This window comes from Archocentrus centrarchus, chromosome 15, assembly GCF_007364275.1.
Source record: "Archocentrus centrarchus isolate MPI-CPG fArcCen1 chromosome 15, fArcCen1, whole genome shotgun sequence".
NCBI lineage: Eukaryota > Metazoa > Chordata > Actinopteri > Cichliformes > Cichlidae > Archocentrus > Archocentrus centrarchus.
In genome coordinates this window covers 22,041,314-22,053,778 of record NC_044360.1, presented here as the reverse complement: position 1 = coordinate 22,053,778, position 12,465 = coordinate 22,041,314, and the positions used below count along the sequence as shown (strand labels likewise).

The 12,465-nt window shown below is 41.6% G+C and overlaps 1 protein-coding gene across 1 annotated transcript; it reads right to left on the bottom strand.

The window, feature by feature from the left end:
- Positions 1-996: 996 nt before the first annotated feature.
- Positions 997-12,224, bottom strand: LOC115793204 (calpain-2 catalytic subunit-like). Its single transcript, XM_030748076.1, has 22 exons — positions 12,097-12,224; positions 11,127-11,497; positions 10,920-10,989; positions 10,635-10,753; positions 9,160-9,293; positions 8,873-9,041; positions 8,689-8,772; positions 8,495-8,580; positions 7,992-8,066; positions 7,392-7,552; positions 7,117-7,286; positions 7,002-7,013; positions 6,634-6,845; positions 6,440-6,476; positions 6,170-6,235; positions 6,032-6,089; positions 5,880-5,944; positions 5,713-5,781; positions 5,544-5,622; positions 1,521-1,637; positions 1,342-1,400; positions 997-1,259 (listed from the first exon to the last, which is right to left on the bottom strand). The coding sequence occupies exons 2-22, from the start codon at positions 11,361-11,363 to the stop codon at positions 1,236-1,238; spliced, it is 2,103 nt and encodes a 700-aa protein (XP_030603936.1). The 5' UTR covers positions 11,364-11,497; positions 12,097-12,224; the 3' UTR covers positions 997-1,235.
- Positions 12,225-12,465: the final 241 nt, after the last annotated feature.

The following is a 12,465-nucleotide window of genomic DNA, read 5'->3' as shown; positions in this document are numbered from 1 at the left end:
CGTGCGTGCGTGTGTGTGTGTGTGTGTGTGAGAGAGAGGGAGAGAGGGCGGGTGGGCACGTCTCATCAAATGCTTCCTGATAGATATCAGTCTTCAGTGTATTTTCAACTATGAATTTAGGATTGGATTTCAACTCCTGAGGAAAAACTAAAAACTGTAACAGTAATAAGTCCTCAGATATCTTTTTTTCTTTTTTAAATTTAGCCTCTAATAAACAGGCACATACACTGTGTGGGTAGGCCAGCCATGGCTATATCTGCTCATATACTGTTTAAAATACTACACAAATGTCGCTACAATCTGCAGTTTTAATCCTTTTTCATCATAAGAAGCAGCACTTTGATGAAACCAAGACAAAACTTCAAAAGAATTTGGTATATAGTTGAGAAAGAACTAAAACTTGACTTCTCTTGTGGAGATATGGACTGTCAATAAAATAAAAATATAAATGAAAATATGAGGCCTTTTAATAGTCTGCAACATGCCACTGGGTTGTTTTCAACTACTGCGCCCACCATGGGTCTCTTCCTCAGACTTTATAGGAATTTGGTCCCAGTTCATTGTAACCTAAGAATGCAGGCAGAGGCTCAAAGCAGCTGTCCTCAAACAGCCTCCTGCTCTCCAGACAGCTTCTCCTGAGTTCCTCAAACTCCTGGTTCAGGTATTTCACTGCATGAGAGTTTAATCCAACGCCCCTCTCTCTATCGATGTGCTGAAGCTTAGCTGCAATGCTTGACATTTTAGAAGGCTGTAAGATGTCTTGTCTCTATGGCTAACTCTCAATATGCGAGTGCGGTTAGACGGCTTCTGTGTCATAGGTCATATTGTCATTTGACAACTTGCTCTGGTTCAGTGGTTTCATCCAGTTAAACACCACAGATCATCACTATCACAGCAATAAATTTCACAGACTAAACATTAGATTTCTGACAAAAAGAGTCCAGATGCCATACTTTGTTTCTTTATTTTCTATTACACATTTCTATAATTTGACAGACATTGTAACAGGTTAAAAGTAAATCACAGTTTTCCCTGATGAACAGAAAAAGAAAAAAGAAGAGGTGCATGTAATACATGTTAGTCATAAAATAGCCAAAAGACACTTTATATTTGGAATATACTGTCTTAAATGCATATCAGCTGTCTTTTTGAAATGAAGGAACTGTTTGTTGATCAACTGAACTTTATCACTGTGCCCTGATCTGAAATGGGTCCTTGTTATGTTGTCGTCAGGGCTAGTAGATTGCCAGGCACAGCCACTGCAAGAGGAAACAAAATTATACAGCTAGAGATCCAAATGAGGATGGCTGAAAAGCCAGCAGCCTTTATGTTCCTACATACCTGCTGCATATCCAGCTCAATCTTGCCTGAACCATCTTTTTCCAGAGTCTTAAACATTTCTGGCAGAGGAGAAAAAGACAAAAAGACACTTGTCAGGTAAACATGTCAAAACTCTTCGATGAATGATAGATAAATATGAGACATACAGATGTGCTACTGTTGCGTTTCGTGACACTTACTGAAGAGCATTTCCAATTTAATGAGACAGCTTACAAAGCTGTCAAAGTCTATGGCGTACTGAGCATCAGCGTAGCGATTGACGATGGCGTTCAGCACTGCATTGTTGACCTGGAAACCTGGGGAGCAAAAACAGCTCTTATTTTAATTTCATCCATTATAATACTTCATAGATTTGAGTAACATCTGATGTTGGGAAAGTACAGTGTTGAAAAGATTCCAGATATTATCTCTGTGATAACAGCAGAGTCAGTGTTGCACAGCCTTGCCCATCCATTGTTTGTTCCTGTATACATGAATAGTATGGGCAAGGCGATGGTCCCCTAACTGGTTGATCTCGCTTTGTTAGTAACTCCTTTTCCCATGTCACGCACATACAAAAACACATAAATATAAATATGCTCATGCACACACTTTTGTTTGCTTGTTAGAGCCTCAGTGCTCAAATACAATACAACCCCAGAAAGAGAAGCCAAAAGAATTATGTTCCCTTTCAGTCGATTCACTTGGTACAACACATATAGTATGGGATATCACGCTCTTGCGTGTCCTGCTGAAGACCCCTCTATTCATGCCTTTAAGGCAGATGACCTGTGATGACATATGTGTGGCTCCGCCCGCACATATATACTGTCATCGCAGTCATCTCTCAGTTCTTACGCTCTTCACCTCACTATGAACACCTCTGCCAAGGTGGCTAGCTAGCTGCTGCTAGTTAGCTCGAAGTTAGCTTAAGCGCCCCTGTTGGTGTTAGTTCCCACCGCCCAGTTGGTGTTTGGGCTGCCCGCGGAGCGCTAATTTTGAGTTTTTCTTGTGCAGTGTTTTTAGCTTTGCATCTTGGTATGAGTACCAAACGGAAGCAACCAAAGTAGAAATCTTCTGTTCGCCCCTGTCCTCAGGGATGCGGTTTCTCTTTGCATGACAAGGACCAGCACAAAGCGTGCCCCGTTTGCCTGGGAATTCTCCATGCTAGGAGAGCGTTGACCGACCCCGAAGACTGTGTGTCTGGTGCTCGACCCTGGAGAGATGGGTGACTTTCGTAAAGAAAGTGCTGGGAAGGACGGCTGTTGCACGGCATGACCCTCTCCCTTCCGGGTCTAGGACCCTGGCTTCGTCTGGGTCTGAAGGCGAGGAGTATCTGGTCAATGTCCCTGCAATTAGCTGGGCGGACCACGTGGATTACGTTGATGGGTTAGCCGAAAGCAAGCCGGAACCGTGACTGGGTGTCAGTACCAGTTTTTGAACCATTCAGCAGTTTTTCCACCGCGAACACACTCGGTGTTCGGCCGAAAAACAGGTTCAACTCGGACCCCGCAAGCTAGCTGGTCTTGAACCAAGAACGTGTGACAAAAGCAGTAGAAGGACGTGACTCTGCCATCTCAACATAAAGTTTTCTACCACTATTTCACTGCATCTTGTGTATTACATGAGAAAAGCGGCTGTGAATTAGGTTGGGCTCTAAGGCTGAACTTGCTGCTTTGTATCAGTTCATGTCACAGATAAAAGGACCCAAAGTGCATACTTGTCATCTTTCTTGTAACGGCTTGCAACTGTGGCGGCTGCATGCTTACCTGTTGAGAGGTCAAAGTTGATAGCTAAGGGTCTACCCCCAAGCGTGGTGGCAGCAATCCAGAGTGCTAGGGCTTCATTCACTAGAAGCTTGTATGCATACAAATGGCGAGCCTTTGAGCAATGGTGCCAGGACTGGCACATTATCCCATTCCAGTGCTCTATTGTGGATGTTTTGCCATTCCTGCAGGAACTGTTGGATAAGGGTCTGTCTTTTTCTACAATTAAAGTCTATTTAGCAGCTATATCTCCTTGTCATATTGCCTTTGATGGGGTGACACCAGGTGCACATCCTCTTGCCATACGCTTTTTGAAAGGGGCTTGTTGACTGAGACCTATGGTTAGGTCCAGTGTCCCCTCGTGGGACATTGACTTTGGTGCTGGAGGCCCTTTGTGGTCTCCCTTTTGAACCCATTGAGTCTGTAGATAAAAGGTTTCTTTCATACACGACTGCGCTTCCTCTTGCTTTGGCTGCAGCAAAGCAAGTGAGTGATCTTCATTCACTATCTGTGCATCCTTCATGCACACAGTTCTCTTCTGATGGTCTCAGGGTTGCACTACGCCCAAATGCCACATATCTACCTAAGGTTTTTCCTGCAGCTTATAGCTCTATGGAATTTGAACTTCAGAGACCCCCACCCCCTTTCCGCATCTGAGGAGGAGAGGAGGTTGCATTCTCTGTCCAGTGCATCTGTTATGGACCTACATTGACTGCACTCAGAATGTGCGTTTATGTGACCAGTTGTCTGCTTTGCTAATCCAGCTAGAGATAGAGCGCTGTCTAAACAGAGGCTCTCCCACTGGATTATGGAGACCATCTCCTTGGCATATGGCACTAAAGGTGTCACTTTGCCTCAGGGTGTGAGAGCGCATTCCACCAGGGGAATGGCAACCTCATGGACCCTTTTTAAAGGGAGTGATATTTGTGCTGCAGCTAATTGTTCACCACCACACACTTTTGTTTGGTTCTATCGTTTGTATGTGACAGCTCCTTCAGTGGCTCATTCTGTCCTTTCTGCTCGGTCAGCCTTGCACTAGGGTGCTGGTGATCCAACTCCAGTTTGGTGGCTGCTCTCCTGGGCGTTTATATATATGTCCCATACTATATGTGTTGTAGTGAATCAACTGAAAGGGAACGAACAGTTATGACTATAACTTTGGTTCTCGGAAGGTCAGGAACAAGGTACAACACTAGGGTACCCCGCCGCACAGCTATTGAACTGAGGGATGACTGTGATGACAGAGTATATATGTGCAGGTGGAGCCGCACATATGTCATCACAGGTCATCTGCATTAAAGGCATGAATAGAGGTGTCTTTAGCAGGACACGTGAGGGCGTGATATCCCATACTATGTGTGTTGTACCTCGTTCCTCTCCTTCAGGGAACAGAAGTTAAAGACATAACTGTTTGTTTTCAAAGTTAGATCACAATTTTCTGCATTTTTTATGAGCACGCAGGCCTGATGACAATGTGGCCACGCCCTAAAGCATAATCTGCTTTGTGCTCCTTTTGACTGTTACTGGGACCATAATGTGCAAAATAAGTATAATATTAAATAAGACTTAAAACAAATCCATTGTCCTCTATACAATCAGACTTCTTTGGATTAAGGCACTTCCACATTGGCCTCATCTTGTAGACCCAGAGTCAAAGTACATTTTTTTAAATACAGTCTCTGGTGTCTCATACCTTTGTACAAAGAACTCCTCGACGAGTCATCCAGGAGTTTACAAAAGAACCCAGAACAAAATCCAAAGAACTGCAGGCCTCAATTGTCTCAGTTAAGGTCAGAATTCATGATTCAACAATAAGGAGGAGACTGGGCAAAAATGGCATCTATGGGAGATCCAAGGAGGAAACCACTGCTGACCAAAAAGAACACAAAGGCTCTCCTCACATTTGCCACAAAACATCTCGATGATCCCCAAGACTTTGGGGAAAATAAAGGTGAACCTTTTGGAAGCTCTGAGTCCCGTTACAGCTGCATAAAACTAAGAATTTCATAAAATGAACATCATACCAACAGTCAAATGTGGTGGTAGTGTGATAGTCTGGAGCTGTTTTGCTGCATCAGGACAACTTGCTGTAACTGATGAAACCATGAATTCTGCTCTCTACCAGAAAATTCTGAAGGAGAATGTCCAGCTATCAGTTCACATCCTGAAGCTCAAGAGCACTTTGGTTATGCAGCAGCACAATGATCAGAAGCACCTCTAAATGACTTGTATTTAATCAGGTTATCTTTGTCTAATATTAAAATGTGTTTGATGATCTGAAACACTTAAGTGTGTCAAATATGAAAAAAAAAAAAAAATGCAGGCAAATATTTTTTCTCAGCACTGCAATTGGACACAAAATAACTCATTTTGATTTGCAATTCATGCCAAACAAATGATAACTGAAGCTGTCCTGTTTACAACAAAAGGCAATGAGATATGATTATGTGTGCTTACCTGCTTTACTGGTGGCATCTCTCATTTCAAGGGAGCTCATGGTGCCAGACCTGTCTGCGTCATGAGTCTTGAAGATCTCCTATATGAACCAAGTGGTCATGTTTTGTGTTAACATGCACAGGTGTATTCCAGCAGGAGCAGTATGCATTTGAAACTACATAAATCTCACCAAGTACTTCTGGATTTTGTTCCAAAGCACCTGGAACTCCATCAGTCCCAACTTGGCATTTTCATCTTTCTGAAGAATGTTAAGGTTTCTAAAAAGCTCACCATCTGTTATTTTATGTAATTTAATTTGTAATGTATTAAACCTAAAAAGACTCATTTTAAGGATACATCCAGCAGACTAACCATAAGGCGACTTGTCTCAATGCTGAATCCATGAGTTTTAATGTCGCATCCTGCAAGAAAATGACAGCATGTTTCTCATTCCAACTCTTAAGTCACTGAAAAATGAAAAGAGGCCTTTAAGCGTTCGCTGTACTTACGGAGAGACATGACTTTGTTCAAAAGTTTAACCAGCTCAAAGGCGGACACCTCTGTATTCTGTTTGAAAAGTGGTAATATTTACCTTCAGTATGAATAATTATTTGATTTGCAGTCAGTTCTTGTTTTCCTCAACCTACCTTGCCAGCAACCTCCTTGAAGAGGTCCTTAAGCTGAGGATCCAAATCACTTTCTGATAGCTTCTTCTGTGAGTGAAAGAAATGGAGAAGTCAAATACAAATACTGGTTCTTCAAATTCTAGGACTTTTGGAGAGCTGACCAATGTTGGATTAAACATATAAAACCATAATTTAGGCTGACATATTTGTTTCAGTTTCAGTTGTAATAAAGAAAGAAAAGAATGTCTTAAAAAGTAGTTTCACTTTATGCATGAACAGCGCATTTCTTACCTCCTTTATCTGAGCATCAATTTTCTTGTCCAGTCGACTAAGAAAAGAGAAATGCACAGCTTTAGCAGAATATTTCCAAAATAAGAGGTTTAAGAGGTTTAGTTTTAGCTTTACTTTTCAGCCTAAACAGCAGTAGAAACTGAAGCTTTTAAAATCGGGAATTTAAATGTATCTGGAATTTGTGTTATAAATACCTGGTTACGGCCTCTTTCTCTGTGAACACCCTGAGAATGAAACTGCCATTCTTGTGAGGATAGAAGGTTGAGGGAATTATGACATATTCTCCTGGTGGGAGTTTGAAGCGGTCACACAATTCCCGTGTGTTGATGAAAGTGCTGCTCATGGCCACAGCTTTCTGACGCAGCAGGACGTCAGGGCCGAGGCGAACATTCCTGCAACCTTTGTACTGGACATTAACAGCGTTTTGTTACTGCAAAGTCAGACACCTCTGGGAATTTACAGTGCAATCAATCAAGCTACATTTATGATACTTCTAATGTCCACTTTCTTTTGCAAAGTTCATCTTAAAGTAACAGAGTAAAAACAAAGTAGAGATACAAACCTCGTCTGGGACCTGGAAAAAAAAAAAAGAAAATAAATTTATCTTAGAAAATTTGTCAGTTGTTGAAAAAAAATATCTGTAATTTTATGAGAAATATGACATGACTCTGAGATACCTTATAAATGGCAAAGCCAATGGTCTCAAGGTTGCGATTTAGGCTCATCTGCTGTCGTCCACCCTTTTGCATCAAACCCACCAGAAAGGTGCATCCAGCCTTCCCATCTATAGGATCATCATCCTCTTCCTCCAGATGCAACAGAAACTGAGGATTGGACGAGAACGTGGCTGCAATGCAAAAAAAATAAATAAATAATAATATTAAAAAATTTGTACAATATAGATCATGAAAGGACTTCTTATTCAGACATAGGCTTTTGATTATATTCTAACCTGGATTATTGCGGCAGCCGCCGGCAGTGGAGCCGACCCTCCACATCCCTTCAAACTGGTAGTAGCTCCAGTAACCCACATCATCGCTACTGAGTGTGTCTGGGGTCAAGTTACAGATCTCCACCCTGGTGAAATGCCTGATGAAGTCTGAGTAGGACATCCTAAAAAGAGCAATGTCTCGTTAAGGGAAATATTCCAATCTGCAGGATTTAATGAAACCACAAGTTGGCAGCATTTCACCAAAACTTTTTAGTGTAGTTGCCCAACCCGAGCAACATCGCACTCTTGAAATGATTTTGTATTTCTATATAGCTGTTCAAAGTGGTATTATATACAGCACAGCCCTATTCCAGCTTCAGCTGATGTCTTTGGAAAGTTATAAACAGATTGGATATCTGCTGTTTATTCACAGAAACAGTTGATAGTTTTAGTTAATTTTGGGAGGTTTTAAAGTATTTTTAAACAAAGGTTTGTTTGTTTTTTTTTCCAACATTTTATCACATGACTATCATTCATATCATCCATAAACTGAATAAGTATAAAATTATAATTTACAATCAGTATAACAGTATAGTATAATGTAGAAGATTGTAGAATTACCAGAACTCTCCATCTTCAGCCACACTGTTTAACTTTGATTTCTCATCTTCACTGATGTGACTCCATTCGCTGGATCTATTTTTGATATAGAATCACACTTATTAGGGGAAATCCATCCATCCATCCATCCATCCATCCATCCATCCCACTTATCCAGGTCGAAATTGTAGGGGAAGCAGTCTAAGCACAGATGTCCAAACCTTCCTCTACCCATGTTGTCACTACCTCCAACTCATCTCCAGTGCACAGAGGCATTCCCAGGCCATCCCAATAAGATTTTCCAGAAACACCTCACCTAGGAGGTGTCCAGAAGGCATCCAAATCAGATGCCCGAACCACCTCAACTAACTCCTGTCAATGCGGAGGAGCAGTGACTCTATTCTGAGCCCCTTCCAAATGACTGAGCCTCTCACCCTACCTGTACCTTTCAATCATCCAGGATTTTAGTACATACTTTAATTTTCTCCCACCTTGATTATGTTGCTCAATATATAAATATTTACCCATCACTCCAAGGCCCTGTCCACTCCACCTGACCCCACGGATTCCTGATGCGGACCAGCTGAACTTGCTGCCCTCGAAAATGAACCTTGAAGAATAAGCACATTTCATAGCAATCCAATGTGAGACACGATTTTTATTTATTTATTTATTTTTAATATGAATACCCAGTTAACAGTTTTGATCATTCTTGTACCTCCTCTGCACCAGTAACTGAGTATGCATGTCCTTTTACAAGCTTTAGAGATGTAACTGCCTCTGACTCATAGGCGCTGGTTATCTGAAAAACATGAAATTTAAATCCAATGATAATGCCTATCACACTGATGGTGTCCTTATTTGCAAACTGTTGTGCAAATCAATATGAAAATAAGAATTACGTCAATAGAGCAACCCATCAGTGAACCCAGGCTCAGGCCCTTCTTGATAATTTGAAAGAGATTTGCGGGAGCCTTTGTTAAGTTGTATATTTCTGCGATTCCACCCGTGAAATCCTCAAAACCCTCAATAATGTTTCCTCCTGCCAAAGTCTCATAGCAGCCATTCAGCCTGTCAGACATAGAGGGATGTAGATAGTGGAAATTAATATTTGTACATTTATACTCCATTATGATTAAGCAAAAAAAATAAAATAAAATAAAATAAAAATATGAGGAGAGATCCATACTTTGCGTAGGCCTTCTCCAGCAGTGCACTCCAAAACTCTGAGCCTTCTGCTGAGTGAACAAACAGCAGCTTTCCATCTCGGGTGGGCAAACGGTCATCAATCACTACATCCACCCACTCACCAAACTGCCAAAACTGAGCAGAAAACACTGATAAACTTAGTGTCAACTTTTCCATAAAATCTGTGTAGGTGCTCAGTCATCCAGGTCATGGAAGTCTCTGGAGCTTGAAAACAGCTATTCTTTTCATACCCTGGCACATGTGATTATGCATAAGAACAGTAGTGGGTCAACGAACACCTCTAGGGGTCAACCCCCACCAAATAAACAATTACCTGTGGTGGAGAGTCACAGGACTGGACTGGACTTAAAGAAGTCCAGTTGTCTTTTTTTCAAGCTCCAGAGACTCTTCCATAAAATGCAATCAGCTCTACATTCTGACGAATAAGCAACATTTTGTGATCCTTGGATTGAGTTTGTTGTGCTGCAGCTTGCTGGGTTTATCTTAGCTGCTGGTGGTACACAGGTCATACCTAATCTGAAAAATTAAATACACACTCATCATGTAAAAGAGCATTTTTCCCTCAGGTGCAAGTATTGAATCAATCAGGAGAACTCATGTAACCAGGAAGTAGTAAGCAGCAGTAACTTCTCTGAATATTGTCTCATAAATAACACCAAAGAATACTTTTTTATTGTGTTGTATATGTGTATGGTGGTGGTTGCCTGGGCATGCTCTTAGAGCAGTCAAGATTGTGACATGAAAAAAGTGGTGGGGCTTGTCAAAGCTGGTTCAATCACAGAAGGGAAGCGATAATGGAAAAAAGTAATTCCTTTCCTTCAAGGGGTCAGAATGACTCGGAAATCCATATGAATATGAATGCAGTTCAACTGCCATAAGGTACTGCACAGTGTAATTAAATGAGTTTAATTATATGTATGCCACTTCTCACCAAAATTGTATTTTTTCTTTGAATATATTAACAAAACTTGATAAAGTTATAGAGCAAAAGTTGGCATATTGACTCATGTTGGTGCTTAATGGTGCTCCTAAATCTGTACTTGAGTATCTGGGAGTACTTTTTAGTAATTAAGTGTAATTAAATTACACTGTACAGCACCTTGAACTGCATTCATATTTGTACTATTATTCAAAGCACTTCTGTTGTTTTGTGTGCAGTTAAAAACTGGAGTAATTCTGACCTCGTGAAGGAAAGGAATGACTTTTTTTTCCATTATTACTTACCTTCTGTGATTGAACCAGCTTTGACAAGCCCCGTCTTATTTTTCATATACAAAAAAACCCCCCAAACAAAACACTCGCTCTGCGGGCAGTCCTTCTCGGTCCTGCGCAGTATCTTAGTCGTTCCTAGGATTGTGCCGCTCTGGACAGAGATCTCGGATGTCATTCCTGGAATCTGCTGGAGACACGCCCTATATTCAGTTTTTGCATTTTTTTTAAAGGCCTTTTCCTCACCTGAAAGTGAAATATCCCAGCATAACCCTCACTAAAACTTTGTTCAGGGGGCACCACACGAGCCAGTATCTGCTGGTCCAGAGTCAGAGAGGCTATGGCAGCCAGGAGCCAGCAGTCACCTGCACAGTAAGGATAGAAGTATAGCTACATACTCAGACACTGGGCAACATGTAGTGGTGATAACACTGGAGCAGCCCTGTAAGCAGTATGTGCAAACAAACCCCTTCCTTATGCAATCATAATGTGCAGTGTGTCTCACCTCATCACTCAACCATCATCACTTACCCAGAGCTCCTTGGCAAATGTCCATCCTTGTGGCTCCATCATCAATGAACACTGGCTTGGAACAAAGCTCCTAGAATGAAAGCAAAAATTTAGAATAAGATTTTCCTTCAGTAATAGGGTGTACAGTACAACTATGAATGGAATAATGTAGCTGTTGAAAATATATGTTTGTTTTAAAAAAGATACTTCCTTCTACTGGCCTCTTACCGTTGGCCTCTTCCAAATGATACCCTTAGTCTTTGATGAGTATGGTCCCAGCTCATTGTAGCCCAGTGATTTGGGCTCAGCTGGAAAGCGATCATCCTTAAACAGGCAGCCGGTCTTCAGACATTGCTGCCGCAAAGTCTCATAATCTTGCTGGTAGAGCTTCACTGCCTGTGCATTGGTGCCAAGGCCTTGTTCCCTGTCCTGCTGGCGGGCCAGTCGATTTGCTGTAGATGTCATCCTCACCCCTCTCTATGTAGACTCCGGTAGCAGTAAAAGTCCTTCTTTGTGAGCTGAGTTGTCTTCACGGATGAGCTGAACTTTCACCAGCTGAACACAAAGCATATATGCCTTTGTCTCAGTCTCCTTTATAGCTGCCACAGGTGCAGGAAACACAGGGTCAGATGACAGCAGGGAGGGGCCACTAGGACAGGTGAGGCAAACAGCAGCCCTAAGCAAATCGGCACTGAGATGGCTGTGACCACAATTCAAATACAAACAGGGACACACCTAAGGGGAACTGTCGTCGCTCATTTTAATGTTATCTGGATGTGTGATGGAGAAGTATCATAACCCAAAACAACAGAAATGTTTTTCTGCAAATGTGATTACATGCGGTAACTACAGCTGAGAGTTGCAAAAGAGGCGCTTAAAATATATATAATGAAGCAACCGTCAACATGAGCATAAAACCAGTTGGGATTTGAATGACATGGCAACACTAAGCCTGGTGGATGCACAGATCCAGTCAGTGTGTGATCTTATATCCTTATTCTGTCATTACATCCTCCGTGTTGAGCTAAGCCTTAGTCAAACAATTCTTAAAGTCAGTTTGAGCAGGAATTACACCGACTACAAGCTTTGGACACGAGCTGTTTGTTCTTTCATAAGAGCATGGTTAACGTATAAAAGTCAGAAATACACACGTACATGCTCTGTAGGGACAAGTTTCCATTTAAATCCAATAAGTTACCTGCAAATGCTCCAAAGACTCCTACAACGAGGCTACGAGGCTTCTTTTAAGAGGAGCTTTTTGAAGTTGTTGAAAGTCACTTCCAGTAGACATACAGCATCCTCCCAGATAACATCTCTGAGATTATCCACACTGCAGCAGAGAAGCTCACTGTCTTGTTGGAAGCCAGAAGAGCATTGCATCAGAAACCACTAAGTGCTGTGTGTACATTGTCTTGTTTGTGAACATAACATGATAAAGGAAAACAGCTAGACTCAATAATTGATGACTATTTACCACAGGGTGGGGCGATGCTGAGCTCTCTGTTGTAACTATTGTGAGCCAAAAGTTTTTTTCATGAGCCACAAAAATTAAACTCTTCTATTGGGA